Raw genomic sequence first — 15,815 nt, 5'->3', positions numbered from 1 at the left:
TAAAAATTGATCAAGAGGTAAGGGAATTTTGAGTAATTTGACATTCAAGTGACATTGCACACAGGGTGTACTCACTTGTTATAAACTGCCCACTGACCCAGAGGTCTACCAGCATTGTCAACATCGCCTTCACCCAAGATCTAATTTCCCTTTTTTCCACATGCTACCTCACTTTTAAGAAAATGAATTGCAAGCATTTTCAAAACCATCTTCGTCTGCCCAGTTCTAACCTTTATCAGTACTGTGACTTATGGCTCAACGTGAAAAAGCAACCGATAGAATCTAAAGCGGACCCACAAAAGACTGAAAATTACAGACGACACAAATGTGAGTTTGTTCTTAGAAAATCTTTCTGTATTTACAGGTTTGAACAGACAAGCAGGTACAGACAGAGTGCTTATATACAGAGCAGCACAAGATGTTAAAATGAGTGCTAAAACAATACAGTATTTACAGATGGACTACAGTGGAAAGTACAGACTAAGAACAAGTTTTATCACAAAACTTCTGGTACTCTACACAGTATCACAAATTCATGAACTGTACAGTTAAAAACCAAAAAATGGTAAATCTACATGAAATCCAATGTTTCTCCAATTGAGAGGCACTGAATATTATATATTTACATTATATATACATATAGTGTATAAGCATGTATGTTTTCATACATATATAGCTACCTGTGGTGCAAAAGCAGCAAAAGAAAGTAGAATGTATGGAATTCAATACTACAAAATAAACAATTTGTGCTAAATGGGCTGACTGACAAAGTAAGGTTACACCATACATAACTAATATACTGGCAAAAAGAAAAACTGAGCGCAGGTAAATAATGTTCGCTCAAAGTCTTAACGGTCTGAAGTGAATAGAAGGTTACTGTCAGTCATTCACAAACAGAAGAGATTGTCAATAATACTTCAAGTTCATGCAAAGATATAAACCATTAAAAATGAAAAAATAAACTTTTCCCTGTTGACCAACCAGCTGTGCAGCTTTCCCTTCATTGTGACTCGAAAGGTGCAAAAGGAGGGAGGGCGGGGCTTCCTGTGCAGGCTATGGAACAGAGTTCGAACGCAGTACGGGCACTTGGTGGGGAGGGACAGTCTCAGCGTCAGCCTCATCCTGGCTGGAAGGGCTGCTCACTGCGGCAGTGTTGGTGGATGGTGTAGAGGTGGTGGTAGTGGTGGTGAGGGTGGTGCTGGCCGTGCAGCTGCTGCTGCTGGTGGTGCTTGTGCAACTGGCAGCGGGCACAGTGGTCTGCTCCTCTTTGGGCTGCTTACTGGCAAACTCGGTGATGCTAAAGACAAACTGGAGGCAGCCCAGTTTGATGTAGCTGCCATGGTGGAGCAGGGCCGTGCCCTCCCAGCCTGCCCCGCTGCCACCGATCAGGCTGGAGCTGCTGGCCTTACAGCTGCAATACGGCTCCACACTGCATTGAGACTGACTGCTCATCACCCCGCCGGCTGGAAACAAACCCACCACACAGCTGGGGCCTTCGTCCTCCTCACGCTTTTTACTGCGACCTGCACACACAGTACAAACAATACTGTCATTTCCGGACTATAAGCCGCTACTTTTTTCACGTTTTGAACCCTGCGGCTCAAACAACAATGCAGCTAATGTATAGATTTTCACGGGCTAACGAACTTCATGCCATCAATACGTTTAGCTTTGCCACATCAGACCAATGAAATTACCAAACAGGTCACAGTGGACCAATGACACTATCCAAATTAAATCAAATGCACTCACACTAAATTCGTCAGATCGGTCATTTTGCACTTTATGCACACACCATCATGGAAAATACACAAAGTAATGCATATGATGCAGCTTTTAAGTTACAGGCAATCCATCTGGCTGTCCAAGACGGAAATAGAGCTGCTGCACGTTAGCTTGGCATCAACGAATTGATGGCGAGGCGCTGGAGACGGCAGCGTGAAGAACTAACTCAATGCAAAAAGACGACAAAAGTTTTCAGAGGTAAAAAAAAAAAAAAAAGCAGATGGCCTGAACATGAAAATGTTGTTGAAGACTGGGTGAACACACAGAGAGCAGACAGTCGAGGTGTTTCCACAGTGCAGATCCAACGGAAAGCCGAAACAATCTGCCGTGTTACTGCCATGTTACAGGCATTGTTTTGGAAAAAAGCATTTATTTAATTACAAGCTCAAAAAAATCTTTCTGTGTATCTCATGTTACAATGTGAACACCTGCGGCTTATAGACAAGTGAGGCCTATATATTTACATTTTTTTTCTTTTTAAAATTAGTGGAGGAGCAATCAGACAAACATGAAGGTTGTTGTTTTTCCATTCCATGTTAGATTCATCCCTACTGTTTACTTATCTCTAGCATTGCAACTTTGAACAACAACCCACACTTCCAGGGATTTCTTCAAATCATGTGAGTGATCACAACATACCAAGACGACAACATCAAAAATTTACTGAAACAAAGGCTGAGACTTGTGTAGGCATGTTTGAATACCTGCACTAAAAAGGCTCGATGTCAAAACACAGGACTGAGATTTACTTACGGATAATGCCTTGAACTTTTGCCACTAGGCCGCTGGGTGGAGAAGGTGAGGCCTTCTCAGAGAAGTCGCACGAATAGAGGACATTGTCCACTGTAGTGCCGTGCTCGCTGTAGTTTAGCAGCTCATAATGCTTGGTATTCTGAACAGACACACATACAACTCATTTACACCATGTGCAACAACGCCAGCACTAATGAACAGGCAGAGCTGGAGAATTCAACTACAAAACATTTAAGAAGTGCAGCAGTTTACAAGCCCATACCTCATCATAGAAAATACAGGCGTGCTTTCCCGATATGTAGTTGCAGTGGCCATAGTTTGTAAGGCACACGTCCATGTCAGCACCTTCACAAAAAACATTAGAAAGGTAGTGAGTGGTAGTGTCATGACAAAACTTAACTCACGACTTTAATGCAGTGGTTCACCTGCTACACTATTTCACATATCAAACACACTGCTTAGTTTGGTCCAAGTGGTCAAAGATATCCTGCAGCAGGGTGTCTGTACACTCATTGAAAATCACCTCTAATGCTTTTAAAGACCTTTACTTAGAACATTTAATAGACTTCATACAGCACGAGTTTCAAAATCATCACAAAATTGCCATGGCATTCTCCTCATTATTGAGTTTAACTTTTTCTAAATATAGTAGGGCTGGCCTGAATAGTGGTTTCTGGTCTCCGGATATTCGGGCCCTATTAAAGACAAATATCCGAATATTCGTTCCGCCCCGTAACATTCGATGGGGGTGGGGTGGGGGGCAAATATTCGGATACCAAATTAATATCTGGATACCACCGTAGCGAACGAATATTCGAATATTCGGGTCCAGCCCTAAAATATAGTAATTAATTCTATAATGCGATGTACCGTGTTCCACTGAGATAGGACACATTTTTGGTAACTTACTAATTGCTAAAAATAATTAATTAAATTGCTGGCCTGCATAGCTGAAAAATGTATCACAAATAACTGTTTTCAACTATTTTCTGTATCACTGGTACATACTGTTGTCAACTGATGGCCCAAGCCTGCTTAATCACAAGGGCAGAAATGTTTGTTCCAGAGGCCCTGTGTGATTTCTCACAGGTTGAGGTATGCCAAATTTTACCTTACAAAAGAAATTAGTGTATGGCCTTGAAATTAAGACTTCTACCAACATCCTGCTTTAAACAGTTCAATGGACAAATTCATGAAAATTTAGATTCAACAATCTGCAAAATTGAATACCAGATGTTGGATCTGAGGGTTTACAAAATCAGCTCACAACTCAAACATAAAACGTAGGCGTCACAAGTGCACACTGCTTCACTTAAAGGGTGGAAACCTACGGTCGAAACAAGCGGCTCCACAAGAGGCTTGCCTTAGTAAGACATTTTAAATTGCTATAAAAAAGATTATTTAAATTAGAAACTGATCATAAAATAAGTAAAGAAGAGCATGAAACAGAGAAAGAAATTGAAGTTAGCTTTCAGTGTTGGGACAGGTTTTTATAACTGGTGCTATAAAAACATTTCAGTCTGTATCATAGATGTGTTTGAAGGTTAGCATATGAGCACCAGTGAAGCTGGTGGATGAATGGTTGTGAAGTGAGTGCATCTTACCAGATCCTATATATAATGTCCTATAGCACATGCTGACTGCTCCTCCTTTTCCTGTCAGAGGGTAAAACACCGCTCGGGCTTGCACTTTCTTCTGACCTGGAAAAACAGTGCAGGTTTTGACCTTCACAGAAACTTCAAAAACTCTTTAAATTAGATCATGAATTTCTGTTTAGTGACTAAAAACACAAAGACAGAAACGTGGTGTCAGAGATAGGTTAGGGTCTTACTTTCAGGGTGGGGTGATGGGGTTTTGGGGGCAGCGCTGCTGGCTGGGGGAGGTGGAGTGCTGGGCACTTTAGGGGGGAAGAGCTGCTGGATTCTCTGATAGGCCAGGAGCTTGATCATCTCTGCATCCAGTTTGTCCAGCTCAATCCCTACACACACACACACACACACACACACACACACACACACACACACACACACACACACACACACACACACACACACACACACACACACACACACACACAGTTTGCTTACCTCATCACACACACTGCAGTGCCACAGTGGTTCAATATTACCACGTCACGACTGAGTAAGTGCACTTACCCCCATCCTCCTCTTTTCCATCCTTCATGCAGCTGGACAGGTTTGCAATGGTGGAGAGAGTGGCAGGCAGCAGCGAGCCCATCAGTCCAGGACCAACCTTTATGTCTGGACAGGACAAAGACAAGATGCAGTCAATGAACCAAACCTAGATTAGGGGACTTGGCACTAGGCATTCGAGTGGATGGGAATTTGTTCATTCCTGTACACTAACCTATTTTAAACAACAACTTTAACTATTTAAATGTGTTCTTATGTATCCATTTCAAATTTAACAAGTCAAGCTCCATTTATTTTCTCTCCTTTACAGGTATACAAAACATAGAAGAATGTCTCAAAACAGACTTGCTTTTACTTCACATCGTCCAACAAATCAAGACTTATGAAGGCAGGGTTTCTTGCAGCACTGATATACTGCAGTATTTAATCTAACTATAACTCAAATTTACCTTTTTCCTTTTAGCATCATGAATGCTTCTAAACAAGCTAATGTGGGCACTTATTACTATTTCATGGGGACATTCTCCAAAACAAATCACAAGAGGAAAGCTGTACTATTATCCTTACAAAAGAAAAACAATTGTAATAATTGTAATATTATATTATTAATAATAACATATATATTAATTAGAATTTAGAAAAGCCTTTGTAATTAGTCAGCCAAGGAACGTGGTGGAGTTATGTGATGATCAGCATACGTCTGTCCGTCTTATAGTCTGGATGCACAAATTTGTTAGTTTTCTGTATTATTGCGAGATAGTGGCATGGTGTGAACTTATCAGGACTTCGGTGTTAGTGCGAGAGTGACTGTTTGTCCTGCTTCAAGTTACTGTATTGTCTTTCAGTTGTTTTCTTGTGTTTTTTTTTTTTTTTTTTTTTTTACTGTGAAGCACTTTGGTGACCCTTTGGGCTGCTATATAGGGTTATACAAATAAACTTTGATTGATTGATTGATTGATTGATTATCTGCCAGAAATGATACAGTGAACAACTGATTAACTTGTGGGAGTGATTCTGAGTCCCATCAATTCCTGCGCACGCTACATATTTAGGTCACGTGATTCGGTATGCATACATAACGTACACATGCGTAACACACGCCTGTGCTCAGCACAAAGTAATTTTGTTTGTGGGTACATGTATGTTAAATGGCCACATTCTATGTTGCCATGAATTCTGATCATCAGTAACTAAAACAAATGTTACATTTATAAAAAAAAAAAAGAAAAGAAAAGAAAAAAAGACTGCATTTCTGACAAAGGGGGAATGAGCATCCTTGGTGGAGTACTGTGCTCTCTGAGTGCTTTTCTTGTTCATATAATTTGTTACTTGTAAATAGCTGTTGTTGAAAATGTGTAAACCATACACATATCAAACAACTTAATGGTGTGCCATTCGCAGCAATTTTATACATACTTTATACAATAGCCAAAGCCCTGCTACACTATTGTCTACTAATATGCAATAGGTACATCTACAGCCATGGCCATAAGTTTGGACACAAGTACCATGACGCTTGTGAATCTTAGAAAATACCACAAAATTGTCACTTACAATACAGTACACAACTCCTGAGAACTATATTAAGTTTCATATTTTAAAAAAAACATCAAAAGAGTTTGGTGTCATTTTGTTATTCTTACCAAATTCGGTTGTGAAAGTACTGCATTTTTTTGTTATTTTCTTCTAATGTTATGTTTTGGGAACAAAGTTGTTCCAATTGTTGGAATTTATTGATAATATTATATCCCTTGTTGATTTGTTGACTAAACTGGTGCTGTCAAAAAATATTAGTTATGTTCTGTAATAGACATCAAAACAGACATAGTAAGTCATGCTGTGTCCAAACTTATGGCCATGGCTGTACAGTGCCACTCCAATGTCCAGACTTATCGTGTTATCGCTACTTTACATAAAGACATGATGTGGTGTGTTGTAATGATATCTAAGTTTAAAAAGGGAACAATAACTAGGTGGAAAAAAATGCTTTGCATGAATTTGCAAGGAAAGTTAGAACTGACTGCTGAGTCATTCCAAAATGCACAATAAGTTCAGGTGAGAATGGCAGGTGCTATACTATTCCCTTTACTCCAGTGAAGCACTCTGGCGACCCCTTTCAGACAAACAAGCCTTTACATTAGTCTGACGGAAATTCAACATCTCATGTCAAAATTAACTCAGTACATTTCTATACTCTGTTTTACAGAACAACCTAACCCGAGCGGACCGAAAAACATTTTCACATTACTTTGAATATGTAACCAATCTAAAGTAATGCTGTCATGTTAAAGGACACACAAGACTTGGCTTGCGCGAGTCGCATCGTTTTGCTGGATGGTGATCAAGATTTGGGTGGCTCCGACCATTTCCGACGCCTGCCGAGAGAAAAAGTTTGTTTTTCTTATATTATCGCTTGGGCGTTTCGAAGGAAAACTAAGTCGAACCCTTTTTTGTTGCTTTTTGACTGTGCCATCCAGCGGGGCGATGCGCCAATGGCGCTGTGGCGATCGGCTAGCGCAAGCCCAGCAAGAGAACAATGTACTAAGGTAGGTCGACTATCACGACAGTCTAGGAGCTTATACTGATCCCAGACATCATTCAGAAGCTGCAGGTTTGACCACAAAAAGGAACTGTGTAGATTTCCGATCATTAAATTATCCACCTGTTAAGGGTTTTTTTAATTTGCTTTATCTGCATACATTTCATTTCCATGTTTCTTTGAACTGGTCAACAGACTAACTTACCACCAGCGTTTCCTGTCCCCTCTTTCTGGCTTCGTTTGACAGGTTTTAGTTGAGAGGCAGAAAGGAAAGTAGGCAGAAGAATGGGGAAAGATCTGCAGCAAAGGGTCATAAGCCGCTGCATCGGGGACTGTACCCGTTTATGGGTCGCCCATTCAACCAGTTGAGCTATCTGGGCGCCCTCTTGTACCTTTTTTAAGGTAAGCCTCTCAGAAAAATAGTGGCAACACAGAGGTCTTTTGTGTTGCCAGTTTTTTTCTATTATTTATGTCTGCTCACAGTCCTAAACAAACCTGGCATAGAAAATGAGCTATTTACCCAAAGCAGGAAGGTTTATGTCAATATAAGCCTTACAGAGGAGGGCAGCACACTTTATTTTGCTTTAGCTGACATATAGATGCTGTGCAATTATTTAAAAGTTCATCAAACGTGTCCATGCAAAACAATTGTTATATTATTTTTGCAGTGCCAAGAGATATGTATACCTGGAGATGGTGACGATGACCCCAGCTTGGTCGAGTCATGCTTCTGGTTGCCTTTAGGTGGTGTGTGTGAGAGAGAACTGCTGGTGACAGAGTACGATGGTTTTTCATCACTGCTCACACACTCCTCCTGGAGCTCCTTTTGGCTCCTGTGGTTCTGCTGGCTGCTGTGGCTCCATATCGTGGGGGCAGTGGGGCAAATTTTCTGAGCACAGGATTCTGTACTGCTCTCAGATTCCTTTTTAACTGTTTCTGTTCCTATGTGGTTTACCAGCCCAGAGCCTGGGGCTGAGTCTTGAGGTGCTGGACTAGGCTTCAGTCTGTGCTGCAGCTCAGCCTGCCTGCAGGAGTCTGAGGCACTGTTACAGTCTACAGGTCCATTGGCTTTGGGAGGCTGAATCTCTGCCAGAGGTCCATTGGATTTCCTACAATTCTGACAAGGCGTCATCCTGCATTTACACACACCCAGCTCTGCTGGAGTGTCCCTGGAAAAAGAGGACCCCTGGGGGTCATCGGGTGTACTACAAGGTTTTGAGCAAGGGTCAGGGGAAGCAGTCCTTCCTAAAGAGGCCTGAGTTTTCATGTCCTCTGATGGCAAGCGTGGTTTTGTACTAACTTTTTGCTCAGAGCCCCACTCAGCTGACGATGCTGTGGATGAGGTCTTCTGCTTGATGGATAGGTGACGCATGATGCTGCACTGAAGTGCAATGACATCCTGAAGCCACTGTTGAACACACATATGCACAAATATGTTTTATCACTAAGACATCATCACTATTTAGAAACCCTGTCCTAACGGAAACACATTTAGATCAGATGGAGAAACCGATATCTACATTACCTAGTGTATAGAGTTAGGAAGACAAAGTTGACTTGACTAGACTTATTACAATATTTCTTTTCAAGTAATATTATAAAATCATAAAGATAGTATGCTTCTTGCACAGCTCAGTCAGTGAAATAAAAATTTATTTGTATTTTGATATGCCTCTGTTGTGGTTTGAAAGTTTCAATAACAGTGAGGTTAACTCAGCTTGAAGACATTCAAAAAAATACATTAAAAAAAGAATTTTCTATTGTTTTTCTGATAAACACATCCACTTCCGTAATTATGTAATGAAATTAGACTAGTAATCAAACACTGAAAAAGTTGAACTTTGAGAAGAGTCTACACTGACTTCAGACATCTTTAGTAAACACTTTTGAATTAGACTGCTGTTATTAGACTGATTCATGAAACATATCAGACCAAATTATCCCTACCTCCTGCTGCTCCACCTCTGTGGTGAGGTGCTTTGAGGGGCGATGGTCGGGAACGCCGCTACAAACCAGTTCCAACTGACGCACCCCTGCAGGAAGCAACATAGGGGGAGGATTCTGATACTGGGACTTGATGGCATCTGGCACCTGAGTAAAAACAAGGAGTTAGGGACTATATGAACTGTTTTAACATAATCTAATAACCCTGACCAAAGAGCTCAACTTTTGAATTCATTGTGTTTAGATATCTTGTCAAGGGAGGTTAAATTCTGAGAGCGTTCACACTCAAATGTCATTTTTGATACACATTTACTACAAATTATTTAATTTTGCTGGAACACGAAGAGCCCCCTGTACACCACAAGAATAAGTGTTTTGTTGCAGTGTTATGTTCTTTCAGGAAGCGCATTTAACAAAAGGAAACCCAACGATTGCTAATGCACAAAAATCCAGTCTGATATTGTGAATTAATGCAAATGGTAAAAGATGAAAGTCTCAGGCTGTCTGCACACGTGCATTGAGCCAGTGCACCTTGATGGTCTTCTTCTTGTGCTGGTGAGCAGTGCGGCGGTTAGGTGCATTCTGCCGATGGACTCTACGTAGGAAGTCTAACTTGACCGCATGCTGGGACATCCTGTCTTGAAACTGGTCGAAGAGCTGACAGCGGCTGGACAGGCTTAGGCTCCTCTGATTCAGCTGTACAGCAGACAGACAAGATGACAAACTAATCACTCTGTCGGAGAAAAAGAATGTGGTACGGAAAAAGTCTGTGTAGCTCCGAGCAAAGACTTACGACTAAAGGCTCTTACCACTAAGTGCTCAACATGGTTTGGACACATCCATTTGCCTGCAGGTAAAGCTGTAAGCGGAGGGTCCAGACAGTCCATGTGAAAGAGAAGTGGACAGTAATCACACTGGATCAGCGGAGCCAACCTGCAACTCCTGTCAGAGGAAATGCAAGGAAATCAGTACATGATGTAAAACACTTCAGGTCTGTGTGCACCTTTGTGAACGTAGTGGATTCTGATAGTTCTAACCTGTTGCATGAAAAGCAGATTTTGACTGGTAGAGGGACCAGACCATTAGGATCCAGTTCGTGTTGAGGTCTCCTGAATGGCTTCCCTAGCAGCTCCTCTTTCCTTCTCCGTTTACTGCTGCCTAGAATCCAAACAAAATAGGAAAACTTCAGAAACAATCCAACATCTATGTACCTCAGTTTTTATGTATCAAAAAGCTGGAATGCTCAACACCTTTCAGAACCCATGTTGTAAGTAAGGTGCATTATTTTGCATAACTTACCTTATTTACAATTCGATTTGTAATTCATGGTGGTATATACTGCAGAATCATACATCATACATCCTGAAGAGAACATTCCGCCATATCTAAAATTCCTGAAGTATTTTTAACCTTTGAATACTATCTGAAATAAATAGAGTACAGTATCACAGTGAAAGTCACAGTACTCAATCTGACTAAATGACTGACCTGGCAGTGCAGTGGTGCAGGTGAGCTCGCTGGGCAGCTGAAACTGTGTGGGATTTCTCTCCATAGCGGCTGCTATAAGGAGCTGAAAGGGCCTCTTGAGAAGGCGTGGTGTTGGAGCAGATGGCATGGCACCCTCAAGTTCTGTGCCCTGAACTTCATCCTCAGGCTCTGCCGCCTCCTCGTCCCCGTCATTCTGGTCCTCTGATGGGGTCGGCGTGGACGAAGTGTTGGAGGTTGGAGTCCCAGGCCGGCTGCTCGGCCTGCTGCTGGTCCTGCGGTCCAAAAGGCGTACCTGGGCCACTCGCAGGCCAGGCCCAGCTGCTCCTGCCCCTGGAGGAAGGCCATCGAGCCGCAGCGGACCAGCGCTGAGCTCCAGCTCTACAGCCGGGGACACAGAGCGCTTAGATGAGGATCTCTCTGGTAGGCCATTGGTCTGTTCAGACTTCTGCTCTCGCTTCTAGGAGCAGCAAACAAAAACCAAGACAGATATATCAGTCCACATTGTCTAATTTCATCAATGAAAAATTTTTGGTTAAGGATGTGGTGTGTAAGACAGAATATCCATCATTCACCTTTTTTCGAACATTACAGCGATGACACATCCATTCCCCTGGTGGAAGCATTTCTTCACTCAGAGGTGGGTTACTGTGATGAGAGGATAAAACACAATCATCAGAGAACAGGCTGATATTTAATGCTGGCAAATTAGTTAACACTATAACGTGTGTATGCAGTCATTATGAGATGATGTGTAACAATTCTGTTGTCTCATTTCACTCAAAGGAAACTTTTGGATTAAGAAATGTTTTATTCCACATGCAAAAAATAAAATAAAAATCCATAAAACACTATCCTTAGTCTATAAGCAACTCAGCTAGTAAACTGAAGTTCTTCGGTCTACATTTACTGGACTGTTCACTGCACTGCAAAATACATACAATGATGTGAAAAGTAATGTCTATTTGATATCTGTTCACATTTGACTTAAAATAGCTGAAATATCTATTAATAATCAACAAATTCACCATTAAAGACTTCACATTCTATTCAACTGCAGATTACACTAACTACACATTTACAGTTAAATGGTCATGAGAAATTTCACCACAATTCAAAGTAAAATGGACTGAGGTTGAAAAAGGTTTTTTAAAAATACTGCTTTCATAGTAGAAGCATGCATGTGTCAGAGAGCAACAGAATGGCTGATATACAACATGCAGGACACAACTAAAGCTGAACTGTCATCCGCACCCAGAAATCTCCCTTTCACAAGCATTAATCATCAAAAGTCAACCTGTGCAAGACTCAGATTCATTAACGTGAGACTAAACCGCAAAGTGAGCTGCAGTGTTCCCTTTACATTCATTCAAGAGTGGTGGACCAGAACAGTGAGAACATGACCACTATAGCTACATAAAAAGGGCTGCAAACAAAACCATAAGAAAAGAAAAACAAAAAAAACACCAAACGCATAGAAATATCCGTTTGAAAATGATCAAGCAACCAAATTTCAACAAATTTTGTACTGCAATCACTTCTAACGCTACAACTAAAATTAAGACCGACAGCTGTCCATGAAACAAATAAAAATCACCACTGTCCCCGAGCTGATGTGAGACAACTACAAATGACGCCATCCTCAGGCTTTACCATATATGGATGAACCGCTTCTGTTTGCTCGGTTCCAGGTGACAGTTTGAATTCAACTGTTTCAAATGCCAAAGGTAAAATATTCATGGAAAAAGATGCGCAGCCGAGTCGTGGTAAGCGGCACCGGACAAACTCTACAGTGGGCCGAGCTCTGACACGTCCTTAACAAACGTTGCCATGCCGCTACCCCGTTTCAGAAAATGACATAACATTTCGGCTGTGCGACTTGTGAGCCCCCTTTGCTTTCAAATCTGAATTTTAAAGGTTGGTAAGATGGCGGTGAAACAGAAAAAAAAGACCAGGGAGGTCGCCATATTGTAAACAGAGGCAGACTCGACTCCATTTTTAGCAGCAGCGGCTCCACTGGCTGCAGCCGCGGTAGGAGGGGAGAACCGACTGCAAGCTAATTCTAGCCTCTTTCACAGACAGGGCTACACGTTTACATTCCGTTCAAATCCACGAACGACTATTAATATACCCTTTCAATGACACTAACGGATGAGTTTATGCTCGCAATAAACTTTCTGAATAGAAGACCAAGCGTGATAAACAACACCCTACATTTCTAACGGTACACATTCCCCTCAGAGTTAGGAAACATACCGCTGTATTACTTCGGGTTGCTTGACAGAGAATATGTTATCTTTGCTTAGCAAGCTCCAGTCAGTTAACGTTAAATGTAAGGGTTATGCTACTTTATACAACAAAATAATGCCCAAAATATAACTTCGTGATATTTTACTTAATTCATGTGCATCGGTGACATCGGCATTCAAGAAACTCCCCGGGAAACACTGTGAATTAGTATTTCCTTCATTAAGTTCCACACAGGGCTCACTACCGCCCTCCTTGGTTCACTTGAATGGGAGAATATAATGTGAATACAGGGCAACCATCTACTGTTGGAAGTTGAAATTTAATTTATATTACCGCGGATTTGCGTTGCAAATATATACTGAAAAATATATCAAATTGAAAACTGTAATTTTTAAAATCACGTTTATGAGGAGCTAAATTTCATGTACATGATTCTCCGTAGCACCAAGTACAGCAAACTGGAAACAACCCTCAAATAAGTTAGCATTCATCGCTCTCAGTACAAGCTGCTAACGGAGCACTGACATATGCATGGCTGGTTTCTGAGCATTATGTCTCTTTCATCAACTACTGTAACTGAATCTTACCAGCACTGGAGGTGGAAAGCTGCAGGACAGTGGTCACAGCACAGCAGGTCTCCCCCCTCCCGGCAACTATCGCAGGTGTCGTGGTTAGTGGCTCTGCCGCTCCTCCGGACGTCTCTCACCAACTTCCGACTCCTCTTCTCTACCTCCTCGGACTTTGGGGGCGCCAGTAGTGTTTGGATTTGCTGAAAAGTTACCCAGCTGTTTAGTATAAGATAGCGGCTGTCGTGTCTGATTGTGTGTCTACACAGTTATAAACTGTGTAGCTTTGTGCCCGCTGTGCTGTCTTATGTTAAGCTTAAAGAGAGCGGTAACATTAACTTGTGGCCTCCATTATCAACCCAAACTATTGAGTTAGTTAGATGAGCTAAGTACTTAACAGCAGGCTATAGTAGTGATGATGGCGGCAATTTATGGGAAATACTTTGAAGATATAGCAATAAGGGGATATTGTACTCAATAAAGGCCTTCGAGCATAGCAACCTCACCTCCATTAAGCCCCCAGAGGTATCCAAATCGTACACAATCGTCGGGGTCTCCATTTTGTCCCACATTCATCCAGTAGCAGACGTTGCAAAAGGAATTTGCGATACACGTATATTGGGGTAAACAACAACGAGAGCAAATACTAAAACAAACGTCTTTTCCAGAATTGTTTTAACCAGCGGATGGCTCGCGAAGCGATGCTAGCTATCGTTAGCTGGCTAATGGAGCTAACTACGAAGGCAAGACGTCAACCAGTCAAGGTTGTGAAGCTAGCGGGCTCACTAGCTTCTGTTGTTGGCCCCAAAAAGACAACAAAAACCGAAGGGAGTCCCGGAATGAAAATGCTGGCTCTTTAGCACCGCTTTTAAGTACAAGTGCTGACAATACGTACAGTACTTAATATCAATAGACTGTTGCTCTCAGCTGCAAAATCCATCTGCGGCCTAGCTGGCCAGCCATGATTCTTGTTTCTGCTCCTGCAAAAAGGAGCCTTGTAAATCTGCAAACCCCACCGCTCCCATTGTCAACAGAAGATGTAGTCAAAAATACAGGAGACAATTCGGCGTGTCGTGGTCCAAAGCACGGTTTCCGATAGCGTGGGAATGTATAATCCTCAAATCCAGTACGTGAGGATGCAAATTCGGTTGATGTTATTGTTGTGAAAAAGGCTGTGCATCTACACTGGCTGCTAGCAACATCCTCTACCACTTGGCGCAACCGCGAATCGTCGGACGCGCATGCGCATTGGAACGGATATAGATAATTACGGAGATGCATACAATGTAACGAGGAGCTACTCAGGTTGTGTGGACGGTAACTGGCTGCTGCTTTTGTTCTCGTTTCAGTCTGCCTATAATGCTACTCGTTAATACTGTTTAAATACTGCTGCTACTGGGAGCAGCACTATCTGCTGCTTGCATGGATGGCCCTGTTAACGAGCGTTACTGTTACTCTTAGCTATTAGCTGTTCCTTCTGAAGTTGTGGGACAGTGAGCTTCCGCTGCTCCGACAGCTGAGTTAAAACTACAGTGGCTAGCTACTCGTACTTCTACCAAAGTGTAACTAAAATAAAAAATAATCCTATGAAAACACAGTTTATAGCATACGCACCTTATATAGTAAAGTAAAGCCAGCGTAATGACATCCATGAAAGGTAGTGCCTCCTTAGCCATAAATTAATAGAACAGAATAGAATAGAATGTGCTTTATTGTCATTATACAGTGTATAACGAGATTGGAGAGCTCCCTTTTCTCCAGTTAACTGCTACTACTAATAAGAATGATAACAATTATCATAATAATAATTTTAAAAAATGGCCTCACACTGCAGTATGTTTGGGTATAGGCCTAGATAACTGAGGTGTAGTACTATTGTTCTTTGGTATTTTATAGTGCTACAGGTGGGTAACGTCCTTATAACATGTTTCATTCAGTTCAATAAAGGTTACAAAAAGTATTTTAAAAAATGTACCAAAACTGAGAACTCTCTGGTTTTGACATAGTGAAATCTGGGAGTTTACTCGTAGATGTATAGAGGATTTCCACAAGAACTCAATCAATTTTGATATGCAATTCACTGACTTAAGTAGTGAATGAATGAGCTTTCCGTGATCTATGATTTACTTAAATTACTACTAATTTTGTTTTTTTTTTTGTCCGTTTTTAGTGGTTTGTTTCATACTTTTTTCTTTTTAATTTTTTAGTGGAAGTTTATTCTTCATAATTTTCTTTGATTATGATTGTAATTGTGGCTGTGGATATGAAAACAGAATAAAGCACTGCTGAGATTTCACTCAAACTGCTAACAGGTGCATTGATATTGAAAGTGGACACAGC

General features: G+C 41.4%; 1 protein-coding gene across 2 annotated transcripts; it reads right to left on the bottom strand.

Annotated features, from left to right (window-relative positions):
* Positions 1-328: 328 nt before the first annotated feature.
* Positions 329-14,711, bottom strand: phf12b (PHD finger protein 12b). Of its 2 annotated transcripts, XM_051958148.1 has the most exons (15): positions 13,982-14,711; positions 13,497-13,678; positions 11,235-11,307; positions 10,663-11,119; positions 10,212-10,332; positions 9,984-10,116; positions 9,706-9,870; positions 9,178-9,321; positions 7,918-8,638; positions 4,695-4,799; positions 4,370-4,516; positions 4,143-4,238; positions 2,801-2,883; positions 2,539-2,677; positions 329-1,523 (listed from the first exon to the last, which is right to left on the bottom strand). In XM_051958148.1, the coding sequence occupies exons 1-15, from the start codon at positions 14,045-14,047 to the stop codon at positions 1,054-1,056; spliced, it is 3,102 nt and encodes a 1,033-aa protein (XP_051814108.1). In that variant the 5' UTR covers positions 14,048-14,711; the 3' UTR covers positions 329-1,053. The 2 variants fall into 2 exon arrangements, with proteins under 2 accessions (XP_051814108.1, XP_051814109.1); XM_051958149.1 differs by lacking the exons at positions 13,497-13,678; positions 13,982-14,711 and adding an exon at positions 12,313-12,488.
* Positions 14,712-15,815: the final 1,104 nt, after the last annotated feature.

Source organism: Acanthochromis polyacanthus, chromosome 13 (assembly GCF_021347895.1).
Source record: "Acanthochromis polyacanthus isolate Apoly-LR-REF ecotype Palm Island chromosome 13, KAUST_Apoly_ChrSc, whole genome shotgun sequence".
NCBI lineage: Eukaryota > Metazoa > Chordata > Actinopteri > Pomacentridae > Acanthochromis > Acanthochromis polyacanthus.
This window is presented reverse-complemented; position numbering and strand designations above follow the sequence as displayed.

Excerpts from the sequence above, each read along its gene's own strand:
- phf12b (XM_051958148.1), bottom strand. The coding sequence starts at position 14,047 with ATGTGGGACAAAATGGAGACCCCGACGATTGTGTACGATTTGGATACC. Across the intron at positions 11,308-13,496 it reads GCTTTCCACCTCCAGTGCTG|TAACCCACCTCTGAGTGAAG; the intron begins GTAAGATTCAGT and ends CTCTCATCACAG. Across the intron at positions 8,639-9,177 it reads CAGAGGTGGAGCAGCAGGAG|TGGCTTCAGGATGTCATTGC; the intron begins GTAGGGATAATT and ends TGTGTTCAACAG.